Source organism: Akebia trifoliata, chromosome 1, assembly GCF_017979445.1.
Source record: "Akebia trifoliata isolate Shusen 1 chromosome 1, ASM1797944v1, whole genome shotgun sequence".
NCBI lineage: Eukaryota > Viridiplantae > Streptophyta > Magnoliopsida > Ranunculales > Lardizabalaceae > Akebia > Akebia trifoliata.
In genome coordinates this window covers 30388007-30403903 of record NC_141375.1, presented here as the reverse complement: position 1 = coordinate 30403903, position 15897 = coordinate 30388007, and the positions used below count along the sequence as shown (strand labels likewise).

General features: G+C 35.1%; 2 protein-coding genes and 1 pseudogene across 3 annotated transcripts; all 3 read right to left on the bottom strand.

The window, feature by feature from the left end:
- Nucleotides 1-420: 420 nt before the first annotated feature.
- On the bottom strand, nt 421-6037 carry LOC147411647 (mitochondrial pyruvate carrier 4-like). Its single transcript, XM_086450795.1, has 5 exons — nt 5815-6037; nt 4683-4781; nt 4525-4577; nt 2436-2509; nt 421-744 (listed from the first exon to the last, which is right to left on the bottom strand). Exons 1-5 carry the CDS (start codon nt 5867-5869, stop codon nt 699-701), a joined length of 327 nt encoding a protein of 108 aa, XP_086306921.1. The 5' UTR covers nt 5870-6037; the 3' UTR covers nt 421-698.
- Nucleotides 6038-7116: 1079 nt separating this feature from the next.
- Nucleotides 7117-8965, bottom strand: LOC147411646 (putative lipid-A-disaccharide synthase, mitochondrial; annotated as a pseudogene). The gene is made up of 3 exons (XR_015181740.1): nt 8289-8965; nt 7610-7836; nt 7117-7455 (listed from the first exon to the last, which is right to left on the bottom strand). The product of XR_015181740.1 is annotated as a putative lipid-A-disaccharide synthase, mitochondrial (transcript).
- A 3685-nt stretch (nt 8966-12650) lies between these two features.
- On the bottom strand, nt 12651-14890 carry LOC147411645 (triacylglycerol lipase 2-like). Its single transcript, XM_086454579.1, has 9 exons — nt 14599-14890; nt 14411-14521; nt 14169-14309; nt 13971-14081; nt 13744-13887; nt 13624-13664; nt 13463-13539; nt 13294-13389; nt 12651-13184 (listed from the first exon to the last, which is right to left on the bottom strand). Exons 1-9 carry the CDS (start codon nt 14770-14772, stop codon nt 12871-12873), a joined length of 1209 nt encoding a protein of 402 aa, XP_086310705.1. The 5' UTR covers nt 14773-14890; the 3' UTR covers nt 12651-12870.
- Between the last annotated feature and the right edge of the window lie 1007 nt (nt 14891-15897).

The following is a 15897-nucleotide window of genomic DNA, read 5'->3' as shown; positions in this document are numbered from 1 at the left end:
AGAAGATCATCCTCACCACCGTAGAGATCATCCTCACCAAAAATCAGCCCATTCCAAAACTTCTAACCCCATGTTTACAAGTTGAAAAATTGTGGACCGTCCATTTTTTGTAGATCATCCTCACCAAAAATCAGCCTATTCCAAAACTTCTAACCCATGTAGGACAACACATATTGGGCAAATTGTTGGGTGCCGAAACGGATATATCTATATATATATATATATATATATATATATATATATATATAAGTTTCTTAATCCATTTACGAATGGATGTGACTTTTGCAATTGTTCTCTATTTATAGAGATTAATTATGTTAAAAAAATATTTCTAACTTTCTAAAAAAAAGAGGCATTCGTGTATCCGAGATTCTGTGTGACAGATTTTCTCAAAATAGTGTAAATTTTGAGAATATACAATTGTGATAAAACTGAGCTTTGTTGTATCCTGAAGATAAGTTCGCCAACAACCCATCTACATCTTCGTATTTAATCAAAGTGGAGGCGTATGTTGTCTATAAGATAACGTACATTACTACATGCCTCAGAGCAATTTTCTTCTTCATTTTCAAGATCTATTTTTCTAGCAATAGTTACTATTTACAAATGTAATAACACAGTTTGAATGCAAAATCAGAATGCAGCATATGGGTCCATCACCCCAAAATTCAATAAAAAGCCCTAAAAGATTCTCGTCATTATTCCTTTATAGCATCCTTTTCTGTCTCCGAAAAGTAATCTTGCCTGAAAGAATGAACATGGAAGATAAAAATGTAATAAAAACAAGCAGTGATTATAACACAATTGGAAATATTAGGGATGTGTCATTTGCACTAGTGTGATACCCAGACCACTCACATACTTTAGGTTAGCAAATAAAATTATTGGAGACCTTCATTATTTTGAGTCAAGAGCCCCTACGGTGTCTACATGGCACAATTTGATTAGGAAATAAACACATTGGGCGGTGTGAACAGCTTGATTAGGTCTTTTAAACACCAACTAAAGTGTGCCATGTAGACACCCAACCTATTTTATAGGAACAGGACACCTTATTGGATCCCAAGTCTATTATTTTTCAGTTACAAAAAGAATGAGCCCCTTAATGAATTCACTGTAGCTCAAAAGAATGTGATTGGAAAGTCATGCATCTTCCATGCAAAGTGAGTGCAACCAGAGGGAGGCTCAGAACTACACTCGTCGCCACTATAATGTACTAGGGAGAATGCCTGTAATGGCTACAAGAATAGCTTAGGGTTTTATAACGTATGACAGAGAAGTTATCAAAATTATGAAGTTTTTAAGGAAAAAGTAATAGATTATTTATTAAAAGAGAGATAAAGGGGTGGGTAGAATAACTGTGGTGACAAAAATGTGATTTTCTTTCCCATTATACACATGTAAACTCAATACAAGTACTACTTGATAAGATCCTGAGACGAAGAATGAGATCAGTAAAGCATAGTCCCATTCTAGAAGTTGGGATGATTGTGTAATGACCATTGACAATTACAATTACGTTGGGCAGCCAAACACAAATAATTTGGTTATGAGATAGAAAAAGAACAAGGAGAACCCCTTGGGTCACAGAAAAGTTGAGATTAAGTCACAAATCAAGGGAAGATCCCCAAAAGAAGGGAACTTACTAAAAAATAAGGACTCAAAAATCTATAAATAAGAGGTGTTTAACAAGAAAAGATTCATTCAGTTTCTATTGGAGAGACTGTTGGACAGTTGCTTGACTCAAGCATAGTGTTTTTGGCAGGTATCCCATCGGTAAGGAGATCAAGGTTGAGAATATGTGGGTCCCAAAGGATCTCCACAGAAACAATATTAATTTAAACATTATTGTTGGTCGCAAAATTAAGTTTCTAAGAATAATTGGTAATTTTCATAATACTTCATTATTTAGACAAAAATATTTAGACCCGTTTGATAGAAAGTAGAAAGTAAAAAGTAACTAGGAAGAAAGTGCCCTTGGGAGAAAGTAGTTTCCTTTTCCTTTTTAAAAAGTAACGATTTTTATTTTTTAAAAGTAGTTTTTTAGAATGAATCCAAATGAGCCTTTTAACTTTTTAACTTCCAAAAGTAAAAAAGTTACTTTTCTGTGTGTATCCAAACGGGCTCGTAGTATGGGGCTCATTGTAAAGATCCCCGGTGAAAATTATCTAACAATAATATTTTGTTTTATCATAGACCAACTTACAGATTAGAAGTTAAATATATGGTGGTTGTAATAAAATGGCTCGGCGGTACCCTAAATTTAGGGAACTTGGGGGATAGCATAAAGGTGCTCCCATTAAATTACAAAACTCCCTAAATAATGGTTTTATCATGAATTTATTATCTAGGGGAAAGTTTGGGAAAAAAAATTGTCAAAACGATAACGGTCACAAGAGACAAACATATAAGATTGGATCTGAACAACTGCATACCTGATTTTGCGGGATAGTTGGTAAATTCCAGTCCCAGCCATTGCAACATTTACACTGAGAAGGTTCAAATTCCTCTGCAATCCCAATAGGACATGCCCAAATATTAGAATTAAAGGCAAGTCATAGCTCATACAAATTGCAGAAGACACCAATCAACAAAAAAAAGATAATGCAACCTAGATAAGACCAATAAACACAATCTATTCGTCTGTTTTGTTTTCTATTGTTTTCTTTTAAAGTTTCCCGTTATAATTCATCCCAGTCACGTGATTTAACTGGACTGTCTCTCAAGTTTTGGTAAAACTCCACTAGTTGTACCAGGAGAGAAAAAACAACTTGAATAAATTAACCTGTACTGCGTAACCAATAATATTACCAGTCAAGTAGAATCTAACCCCATGAACATTACAGGATCAAAAACATCAAATATTCCAATTTGTAATCGATGATTAGTTATAAAAGAAATGGTTTTTCCCTTTCTTTTTAATTAGTGAGCATTGGGAAATATGATCATGATAGATATCCAACCAAAATGGAATATGATACATTTGAAATTGTAGAAGAATATATATATTTGATCCTTATACATTCACACAGTCAAAAGTTCTACAGATGTTTTCCAAAATAAATGATGTCAAGTATTTTATAGTTTTCTCAAGGAACATATTTAAAAGGGGGAAAAAAAAAACCAGGGATCTTAGTGTTCGCATACGCATCACATTCTGATGGGGAGTTGAACTACAGACTTCAAACTCAATGGTTAGACATGCCTACTGCAAGAACTACATGATTGTGTAATAGTATCACCTTCCCATATTTACTTTACAAACAATCTCTTATTAATTGTCATCCTTTTCTTTGTCAAATCTTATACCCACCAGATCCAATTCCTCTTGCAACAGCACCTCCTTTCAATAAAACAAGTCCTCCTAAGTTGCAGGCATTGCATTAAAGCCTTCATGTTAAACTTTTCTACAGTCTAAAATTTTACTAGGATGCCTTTTGAACCTTATTTTCAAGAATATGTACCAAGCTTTTGAGGTATGTTAACCAACCAACTACACCAAAAGACTGATCTCTTGGAGATGGGGAGAAGTATGAATATATGAGGGTCACGGGGCTTAACTGGGGTATGATACACCCAAGAGTAGAGGAAAATAAACATTCAACACTCTCCCACACCCATAAGGGTGGAAAGAAATCGAACCCATGACCTATACGAAACTAGCATGCTGATCTCATGTTAACCAACCAACAAATCCAAAAGACCGATCTGTTAGAGACGGGGAGAACAATGAATATAAGAGTTCACGGGGCTTAACTGGAAAATAAACACTCAACGGGGTATAAATAAGTTGGTCAATTACATGAGTGAAAATACGACAGACCTGGGTTCAATACTCACCCGCTTACCTATTTAAAAATTTAAAAACAGATCTCACTCAAAATTGGAGATTTGTTGATTAAATATCAGAGATTCTAGTTAATGCATCGAAGCAATACCCATAAATATCCTTACATAGTTGGCTAGAAAAATCCCCACCAAAAGATGAAAAGACACCGGGATCAATGAAGCACAAATAAATGAATATTTCAGAGAAATTGTCCACAGTGCCTGCGGCAGAGTGGTAGTGCTCAAATAGACCCCACAGAAGGCCAAGTGGTAAGGTCAAAGAAACATGTCATTTTTTTCTTTTTGATAGGTAGTGCCCAAATAGAGCCCACAGAAGGCCAAGTGGTAAAAGGTCAAAGAAAAATATCAATTTTTTTTCTTTTTTGATAGGTAATGAATCATGTCAAAATTGACTCTAAGTCAAATCAATTAGTCAAGTTTTCTTCTAATAGTGAGAAGGCGAAAATTAAAATATGACATCCAAATACAATCACATAGGTTCTATATTCTCCCAGATACAAGCTAATAATAAGATCAGCATGGTAACAAGTATATCCAAAGTCTGCATCTGCTATGTCATAGATTGGGAGTAAATGTTATACATATTGTCAGAGATAAATTTTGCATAGATATTACAAGTATCAGATTAAAACTTGTTAGAAAAAGTGAACCATTTTTTCATGTAATCCAGCTTACCGGTTTAATTATTGTGCTGTAGCGTGACCATATAACTCCAGTACATGCAACAACTGGAAACCACATAAAGGGATGAAGTGTGTATTTATATCAGTAATTTGGAATTCAATGCCTCCAAAACTCATAAGCATCAACTTTAATCATTGACTGATAAATACCCATTTGCTGAGGATACGAGAGCTGTTCAGGTGGTTTTGCGAAATCGGCAGCATTCGCTATAATAATACCCCATTTAAAAGTTGGGGCCCAAAAGTGAACTGCAATTATTAAGTAAGTTACCAAAGACGGGGATAATGTAACCAACATCATGTATATCTAGCCAAACATAATCATGAATCAAAGAATCAGAAGTGCATGTACCTCTTGAGCTAGTCATCGTTCAATTTTTTCTTTTTCTTTTTTATTCTATTTTGATTAGTAAGCTGGACTTGAACCGACAACCTCAAAGTTGCTTTGCAATGTGTCAAACCAATTAAGTTATGGGTCTAAGCCCGGTACAATTTAAGTTTGGGTTACTATTCACATCATTATTCTTTAGATCTTATTTTAAAATGTTAAAATTGATCCTATTAAGTTGATTTTGTGTCATTTGAAAGGTTATTCACTTACCCATCAAACAAGTCCCAGATTTTGCAAATCCAACGTGTTTTGACAAAGTTAAGACCAAAATACCGATAAGGTTAAAATAGATCGTAAAGATTCATGTAAAGAGCAACTAATAGGGTTAGATGGGGATTAAATAAATGCGTACTTTTTTAAAAGTTAGGAAGCAATAGGCAACTTATGCTTTAGGGTAAATTAATACAAATTGGATAATATGAATGTGAAATATGAATCATCTATAATTGACTTGATCGGTCGTTCACGAAGTTATTTGTCTTGTTATTGCAGATAAAATATCTTCACAAAATTTCAGTAACACAGTACCAAAATCTCATATTCCGCTTGTTTCCGTAAAACCAAATCATAGTCTTCAACAAAACCAGTGATTTTGATTATAAAAAACCCTAATTTCCTTACTAGTTGTCAGATTCGATTGAGCAAGTAACCTTCAACAATGAAAATCTCTATATGTTTATATTTATGTCATAAGAGACAGATAGAGATCGACCTCGCAAAAAAAGAAATAATTAAAGATTTTAAGAAAAGCTATGAACAGAATCAGCTAGAATCAAACCAAAAGATCAAAACTGAATCCAGACATTATAAAGGAAGATAAAAGATCAAACAAAATAACAAAAATTGAAAGAATCGGAAACAAATAAAAATATAAAAGAGAGGTCAACGAACTGGTTTTAGGGCCGGCAGGGTGATTCAAGAGAGCTTGGAACTTCGAAGACGCCATAGAAATTACTCTTCTCTCACGCTTCCTTTCATAAACGATTATATTCAATCATCTAAAATCTAACGGCACCACAAAATCGGCGAAGTTCACTCTTGAAACACTGACCGTTTAGAAGTTAGAATAGAATCCAAGATTTGGCAATTTAGACATACCTCCTCATTTTCAATCTAAGTTTTGGAAATTTAGAAATACCTCCTCACTTTACTCTGGTCTTATATGAGAAAGAGAGATATTTATGTAAAGAGTCGTGCTGGGGTGACACAGGATTTAATGTGATTCTCACAATTCTGACGTGGAAATGCATCCATAACCGTAGATGATTTTACTCATATCGCGAGAAAACACATCTACGATTATGTGCACATCCCATGTCAGAAATGTGAGAATTGCAGTAAATGCCCTGTGACATTCCGGCATTTTCCTTATGTAAAATGACCGAAATATCATTGTCTTCAATTGTTCAGCGGGTGCAATCTCCCGTTTAATTCTTATAAAAAAAATGAATTTTTTAATTTTTTTTCAATGAAAGTATTACTCTCCTGATTATTGAACTATTTTTAATAATTCACAGATTTTAAGTTTAAAAAGAATAAAACACAATTTTTATGATGTTTACGAATTTATTATAGAACTTAGTAAAAAAAAATGCTACTATGTTGCAAAGTGTAAACTTGTAAGTTGTGATTGTGTAACACAAGTCTGATTTTGAAGCGGTCATACTTCAAAATTTTGGAAGAATTTACATTTTTACGTGATAAATGTCCCTTTTATCTTTTAAAAGATAATGATATGACCCTCTTCATTTATTTGAGATTATACTTTAATTTTTCAAATTGATGATTTGTCCCTTGAAACTTTTTTCCCACTACAATTTTCTACTCTTTTAAGGGGCAAAAACAAGAGAGTAAAAAAGGCGTAAATGGTTTCTTATATGACATCCAAAACGGATGCAACTAGCTGAATGATTCACCGGTTTCGAAAACAACCAACCTGCCTGATTTCTCAGCCACCCCTCACCCAATCACGCCGAAAACAACCAAAAGAATGCAACATGTCTTGAACTGTAATAGTACGCCTACCCCAAGTGTTGACATACCCTTTTTTTCTCATCCAAGTTTTAGCTTGAAACAATAAAACATATATTTGAAAAACAAAGAATAAGAATGTGCATTGCTAACACTTCATAGCAGCTAAAAACAGAAGCAAGAAACTGCAACAAGAGAAACGAGACAATAAATTTGGATCCAAAGAAAAGTGCCACAAAATTGGCATGTACATGGTCCTATCGATGATCTAAGGACCTATGCATCTAGCAATAGATAGAGCAAGAGTTTCGTACAGTAAGTGTACTTGTTCTATTATATTTTTTCGGTCAACAACCTGAAATTCAATGAGTGAATTTTTCAAATTTGTTTGTCATTGCCGTTTCACAGAACACAGTATGATGGATGCTGCAATCATGCTTGGGGTGTAACATTTCTCCGACCCAAATCTGTTATATTTCTTTCATAAGGAAGAGCAGTCCAAGAACCTTTTCAGCAGCGTTGATCTGCTCTTTGCGCAGACCTTCATCATGAATCACTTCCCTGCAATACAACAAGACCATCACCCTTAAGAACACTAAAATTTGTTGTATTTGCATATCTATGCAAATCATGAATATGTAAATGAGGGGCATTTGATATCCACATCCACATAAATGTGTAAAGAAGTCATGGAGAGATTGGGGAAGAACCTTACGTGAGTAATGCGGCTAGATTCTTAGGCGTGCACAAACTAAAAAGCGCTTCAGGAATGACAGCAGAATCCAAAAGAATATTAGGGAGTTAAATATTTGATACATTGACCTTGAAACGAATGAACCATTCTGTTAGAAAATGGGCTCGATAGACAATGACGCAGGGTAACCGAGCAAGTTGTAACTCCAAAGCAGCTGTCCCGGAAGTACTCAACCCAGCTCTGCTTGCCTGAAAGGAATTCAATTTACCTCAATAACAGCCACATATGTAACTCCGGACCCTGGCCCACATGGCCACACCTTTTTTTGATAGATTGTTCAACATTTGCGGCATAAACCCATTTTGACTAATTGATCCTAGTATCATACGTGACTCAACCTATCTTCTCTGATGGTCTTATGTAAGGGATGGGGAGGTCACTTGGGTCGGCCTTCAATGGGAGTCCCATGAAGAATCATTGATCATATGAGCCGAGTCCAAGCAAGTATGTTAATATATTGACTGAGTTGACACAAACCCATTCGTTCTTGCATCATAATTCACAACTTGGCCGGCTTGCAAACGACTGAAATTTAGGTTACCGGGTGCAGGCTCCATATATACTGTCTATATAGGCTTCATACATAGTTATTGTGATTCAACTAAAATAATAATATGAGAAGTTTGTGGCATTGCCTTACGCTGAATGCATCATATTTCAGGTGTAGTGATTCCCCGGAGATCAGTATTGTAGAAACAGGCCATGTCTCAATGGCTCTACTGACATAGTTTTTAACATGCTCATTTGGTGCACAGGGATAACTGTTGACAACTCGGTGAAGGAGTTTTTCAAAAGTTCCATAGTTTTTGAAAAAATCAGAAGCATGCGGGTGACCTCTTGTAATCTGCTTCTGGGAAGCAAGGTAAGGACAGTGGCTCCTATCAAAAGTAAGCCAGGAAGATCTTGTAAGTAGCTAAAAACCAGAAAATCCATTGAAGGGAATTAGCTCTGATAACAAGTTGATATAAGACAGCTATGTTTGATACCAAAATCGATGTAGGATAAACTAGGCTTGATGTGCTTGTTCTAATCTAGGGTTTAAGTTGTCAGAATTTATGGGTTTATGGTCTGAAAATTTGGATTTAGAGTTAAGGTTTATGGTGGGAAGATTTTTAACAATGTAAAAATTTTGGAATGAAGTTACAGGACTCTTTTGGGGCCTACAAAGAGTAGCATGAATTCAGGTTTTAGGGCTTTTATGGTTTGGTTATTTGATTATAAAAACAAAATTGTAGAAAAAATAACTAAAGTCCCACCAGCTACCTACTTATATGGAGTCTCACCATACATCTAGAAACTAGCACACGAGCCAAGAAAAATAACTTTCACTCTTCATTCAATTAAATTAACTTCCATAACAAGCAAAAACAGTGAGAGCTTCTCAAAAAACATGGTACTTGAAGATAATCCATATTTTCTTCGAAAGCCTTCCTCATTGCCTTGCACGTTCCATTCATTTGGCAGGGAACCTTTTTCCTAACATGGTCATGTCATGCCCACGTGTTAGTACATATCAATAGATGCAATTTATGTTCAAGCTGAAACCAACAGCAACGGTGCCACTAAGGAAAGCCAATAGTTCATTGTCTTCTCAACAAAATAAAGACGCCAGGAAATAGAAATGTCTAAGTGTGGTAGGGTGGGTGGCAGTTTCTTTCTTATAAACCCACATTTCCCTAAACATGTATTGTCTGTCTTTAACAGTGCACTTGTTTGGGAAAAGGGCACACAATCAAGCATACAAATCAGTAAAGTTAAGATTTATGTATAGTTTGATATTTGATGTAATTTTTTCAAGATCTATCTAATGCAATTGTTGGAGGAAAAATAAATCTCTACCGAATTCAAGTCTAAAGCATCTTCCAGTATGGGATGACCGACAAACTCAGTTAGCCCTTTGAGCCTCACTTCACCACCTTTCCATGCCCAAAACGATGGTGCAACATAATGGACTATCTAGTCTTTGTTGATTTACACATAGCTGCAATAAACATTCCCTCATTTTCGTACATAATTTTACAATTGAAATGAAAGGTCTTTAATCAAACTAAAGTTTGTTGCACATTACCTCATAGCTGCCTCAGGAGACAAAAAGAGAATCCCTTGGAGTCAATTGTCACTACAACATCATGAGGCCTAAACAAAAGAGCAGCATTTGCCGCTATCTTTAACTTCACTTGTTATGTCCAAATTCAAACAAAAGAAACCAAATCAAGCCAGTTTTATTGTTTGGTGAAGGACCAAAGAACCCAAAAAGAAGAAGAAAAACAGCTATATTTATGTGGAGGAAATCACACTACTCAACACTCATCCTAATCTTATTTAGGTGTGGCAACAATTCCCAGATACCCATTACAGCAATATCCTCCATAGGGAAGAGAGATTTCAATCCTGCCTAGGACATCAATCGATCTGACGCATATAGAGAATTTATGTTTCTAAAATCGGTACTCTTGCCACATCAAACAGAGTGAAAATTTTCGAGTCAGAAAATTGGGAGTCATTTTACAACGACTTTCTCTAGAATTAAAAAAATATTTTGTAGCAATATTAAACTAGTCCCTGTCAATTTAAATTAAAAGAGAGAGAGAGAGAGAGAGAGAGAGAGAGAGAGAGAGAGAGAGAGAGAGAGATGCCATTGTCACACCAACTTTTGCTAATGCCACCCTAAGATGTGGGCTAATTATTTACATATGAATTGGGGTGGCATTAGCAACAGTTGGTGTGGCAATAGCATATCTCTAAAAAAAGGTAAATTACACTTTGACCCTATGTGTTAGGCATAATTCCATGTTGAACCCTAATGTTTTGACAATTGCACTTTCCTCCCCTTTCACAGACTGTTAAAGTTCGTATGCTATATTTTTACCCTCTCATTTAATCTTTTTGCTATATAAAAAATTAAAATTATAAAAATATTCTTGTCTAAGTATTCACAAGAAAACCCATTTTTTAGGGGATATTTGTATGGAAGTTCTTGGGTTATTGTTTATTTAGGCGAAGCTTAACAAGGAGTTCTTCGGTGTCTCCTTTGAGGACTTTGTTTTTAGATGGGTTTGACTTTGTAATTTGTAACTAGTAGTTTTTTATTTTTTGGGTGTTTTCTTGCATTTTTTTTTTCTTTTTTCTATTTGCTTTCTTATTTGGGGCTACCTTTATATTTTCTCTTTGATTTTTTTATAAAATTTTATACTTATTAAAAAAATACTAACCGTTTGATTGACTGCAAGTAGATGGTAGGGGATAAGTGAACCCATTAGATAACTTCAGGGGAGCTGGGAGAGGCGTGCCACGAATCTTCTTGTACAATATTTTCTGATTGTTGCAAAGACGTAAAACATCTTAAAGAGAACGACTTATTACGTGCCTCAATTCGAGATTAATTTGAATTTGCAACATTTCAATTTGGGAAATTTGCTCTAAGTATTAACCACAATTGATAACGTGCTCGTTTGATTCTAGTTGCAATATCTTTGTATTATTGAACAACCCATTGTACCAATGATTTTCATTCGGAGAAAAGCCCATATGGGATGTTTACAAAATCTCAAAACTCTATCATTCACTCTCATGGAAATCACAGAAGAAATGATTTAGCTTCTGATGTATAAATTTTGTGTCCTAGAGAATTTGGAGTTATTTCGATTCATCACATCTCAACACCTATATGTATTCATTCGGAAGCTTAAGAGGTTGGTATTGGATAATTGCAATTGCAAAAAGGTTAGGATCAATGCTCCGAATCTTCCATCCTTCAAGTTACTCCCAACTTGGTTTGTGTTTGATTTGAGGGACAGAAGAAGCTTTGGAAGGGATCTCAGAAATTTATAGACTAAAATCTCGAGGTATTTCCTGATCATGGCACATCGAGACTGAATAATACAAAATTAGCAAACCAACCTTTTTTCAAGGTTGTAACTGAAATCTTCAAAAGCAAACCAACCCTTTTTCCAAGGTTGTAACTGAAATCTTCAAAAGCAAACCAACCCTTTTTCCAAGGTTGTACCTGAAATCTTCAAAAGCAAAACAACAAAACCAAAGAAGCTTCTCTCTCTCAATTCAAATTGTCAGCCCAAACTAATGTGGTCCTACTCACGAAATAAGCCTCCCTAGCTTTCACATGCTCCATGTGAGGCCTACCCTCTCACCCTTCCCATTATATCAACCCAACATGAGAGGGAGAAGAGAGAGTAATCATGGGCATCATAGGAGAGAAGTACTCTATGAAGAAGTTCATCAAGTATTGTAGAAAGTTGAAGAAGAAGGTTACTTCTCCTATGAGTATGAAATTTGATCCATTGGTTTCGCTTTCCCCTCCTCGTGCCGTTTACTGTGATGAGCTTTTTCAAACAGCCGAAGACAAGTGCAAGGGAGTCGGGTTAGATAATGGTGACAGTGACCCAATCCTGGCTGCTTACATTTTAGCCCAAAATCATTTCAGTCTCAAGCCAAATATCCACATCTAAGATTAATAAGGGACTAATTTTTATTTGTTGGTGTTTTGTTTTCTTAGGAGACAAAAGTTAGAATTGGTGTTGTTTTCTTTCAAGTACTATTTCTCCTATTTGTTCATGTTTTCCATGCAATTACTATGTGTCAACAAGAATAATGATATATTGGTCAGGTTTGTATCGTTTGGTAATATAAGCCATTTCGTGATCTGAGGAAACGACTACCAAGGGATCTCAATAGAAGGCACCATATTTAATTTTATTGTGAGGTATGTTTGAAATAAAGTTGGATTGGCAATATAAGCTCCTTGAAATCCTATGATGTTATCATCAGCATTGTTTGATAATGTTTGAGATGCTTACACCATGTAATATGTTGTGGAGAATATGCTCCATTGATCGACCCTAATCAATTGATTGATCACCATCTCCAAGGTGGACCCATTACTCCAATGGTCCAGATTGATGTGCATATGCACCATGTGGCATCACTTAGGGTTGTATTGCTATACTACAAACTTAACCATGTTGGCAATTTTTTCAACTAAAAACTTCCCCAAATGAACAACGAAGTAGAATGAGGTATTTTCAGAATTGGGCTATGGTTTTTACCTTAGTAAATGTAAATATGACCACAGTCAACTCCAATTACACAATGAAGAGATACAAATCTCTTAGATTAATTAACTAAGACAAAAAAAAAAAAAAAAAATCATCAAAATTGCTAGTAATGAATAAGAGAATCCCCACCGAATCACCATTTTGATGATCTCAATAAAGCTTGAAGAAGGCCATTAGAGGCTCATAAACAACTTGCTTAGCATTCATGCCCATAACAAAATCTGCATGAGCGTAGTCCTCAAGGTACTGAACCACTAACTTATCTTTGTCATGATCTTTGAGGCTTTCAAGCAAGACCTTCACATCATCAACATCGGAGAGTGTGTCCTGCCCTCCATGGGTGAGGAACAGAGGAAGATCTTTGGGGATGCTTCTCATGTCATAGGCAGGAGGCTTAGCTTGCCCATAATGCTCCATGTTCTTATCTCCGTAATCATACTTCGCTAAAGTGCCTTCTCTAGTCACTACAAATAACCCCATAAACCCAAATTTCCAAAGTAAACATAATATCACTTGGTCTATTTTTAAATTTTGGTTACTTAATTTTGTGAACCATGAAATTATAAGACTTACTCTGAGATAGGTGGATCATGTTCTTCGTTGATGTTGGTTGAGGCTCATGTTCAAGAAAAACTGCAATTGTCGTAGAGTTGAGGCAGCAATTCTTGCCTTCAAATAGCAATTACATGAATTGATTTAGTAATAATGGAGATAAACAAAGTTAAAATACTTAAGATATTACCTGTGAAAGAGTCCATGTAGTCGTAGCAGTTGAATTCCTGTTTCTTGCATATACTTTTGAGAAAGTCAGACACAGCCCTATTCAATTAGAGAAAACAATAGTCATGAATCTTGTTTTCTTTTCGAAAGAAATTTTTATAAGCATGAGAGATGTTATCTCACCCTACTGGATCGAATTCAATGATACCCGCTTCATAGAAGTTCTGTCATAAAAAGTAACTAGTCAGTAAGATATATACTACATAGATGAGAGGTTTTTAAAAATAAAAAAAATAATTTTACTTCGGCGACATAGTTCTCCGCTGCTTTTCGGACAATGGGCGATGACACCTGACCCAGATAAGCGACTGGGCTCAATAATGCCGCTGATCTCAACATGTTTAATAGCTTCTCTTGGGAAAAGGAGGCCAAAGCAATCAAAGTTCCCTAAGAACACCATGGTTCAATCTTAGTATCCTCAATTGATATGTTGAATAGGAATTAAGAAGAAATGTAGCGTAAATATTTACCTGGGAATGCCCCACGTAGTGAAGTTTCTGACTCGTCTGATCATGCACGTATTCGAACATGGCAGGAAGTTCATTCTCTACCAATTGATCCCAAGTCCAATTCCAATACACCTACAAATATAAAAACTGATTAATTTACAAAAAATAAAATTGTTTCACATAATTGAGGACCAGAAACATAGTGAAAAAGAAGAAAACCATATCATCCGTGCTAAGTGATGTGTGCCCACGACTATATTTGGTCCCACGGGTATTGGCAATCCACACGTCAAACGAGTTATCGGCCAAGATGAATGCTAAAGATTTTTCGGGAGAAGTCAACAGCCATGTTATCCCATCCTGACAACCCATACAACATATTCTTTTTATCGATCAATTATAGTCATATAAGCATGAATTTGATGTAGCAGAGTTGTAATTCATGTGAAATTCAAACTTACCATTAGTACTCCATGTTGTAACAAAACAGGAGGCCTGTCTCCTGTTTTGTTACCCGATCGTCCCATCGGAATTCTTTGCATACTGAGAATATAACCATCTCGTGTCGTCACCTAAAACCAAACAATTGAAACCATAAGCACCACAATTATGTAAAAGAAATATGATATGAGAAGGTAAAACACAGTACTGTATGTTCTTCGCAAAAGTATCCATATATCTCCACCATTGCTTTACAAACACCATCACCAGAAACTGGGACCGATTGTGAGGTATGGTCACTTGTGAAGATCTTGGTTCTTGCCCCAAGTGCAGACCCACAAAACCAAAACATGAGAAGAACACATGTGAGAGTGTTGGCCATTTCTAAATGGATTTGTTGTTCTTTGCTACAATCATCCTCTCAATCCTTCAAATTTAACATGTGGGGAAGATGGATAACATACAAAATTGAGTATATGCTATGTCACAAGCTTTCAAAATGTTACATAAATTATTGTACTTAAGACCTAAACTAGGAATCTGGTGGAACCTTTCAAAAGAAAAGAAAAAAAGGAATCTGGTGGAACCCACTGCCCATCTATATTTTGGATTATTCATGTAAAATTAGGGCTGTCAAGGGATGCTTATCGGTTCAGATACAGTAATATCCGAATCCGAATCCGAAATTTTTATAAGATATCCAAATTCAAATTCGAATCCGATGGATGTTCTAAAATTCTATCCGAATTCGAATCCAATTATCCTATTGGATATTGGATAATATCCTATTAGAATTCGAATAATTTGTATATTAAAAAAAAATACAATTTTTCCTTATTCAATTGATTTTTCATTATGAAAAAAAAAACTATTATATGTTATACTATGTATATAATAAATAAATCAAATAAAATAATATATATTATATATTATTTTGAATCGGATATTATCGGATTCGAAATGTTAATATCCGAATTCATATCCTATAAGGATTCGAATATATAAAACTATCCAAATTCAAATCTGATATTCAAATTTTTTGGATAATATTCGATTTCTCGAATTCAAATTGTCGACTATCCATTAACACCCCTATATAAAATAAATGAAGGTATTTCAAAAAATTAATTTTTGATGGTTTTTTTTGTACCTTTGAAAAGAAATTGAACCCACAACCTTTTGTTTGAGTTTTATGGAAAGAAAGATATGGTGGGAATTTTTAAATTTGCAAAAAAGTAAAACAAATTCTCTCTCTCTCTCTCTCTCTCTCTCTCTCTCTATAGCCTCACATTAGACAATTGGAGACCTTGCCTCTAAAGTCTAACCTACACATAGGCATGAAGGCATACCTAAGTGACACATTGAAGCTTATAAACCCAGGGCTCAAGTGGGTCTAAAGAACATATTTTAAAAAATAAATAAATAAATAAAGAGCTGAGAAATTTACATAAATTTTAGGGGCATCATCCAATTCTTCTACTAAGATTGTTGGAGTTGTGATTGGTCA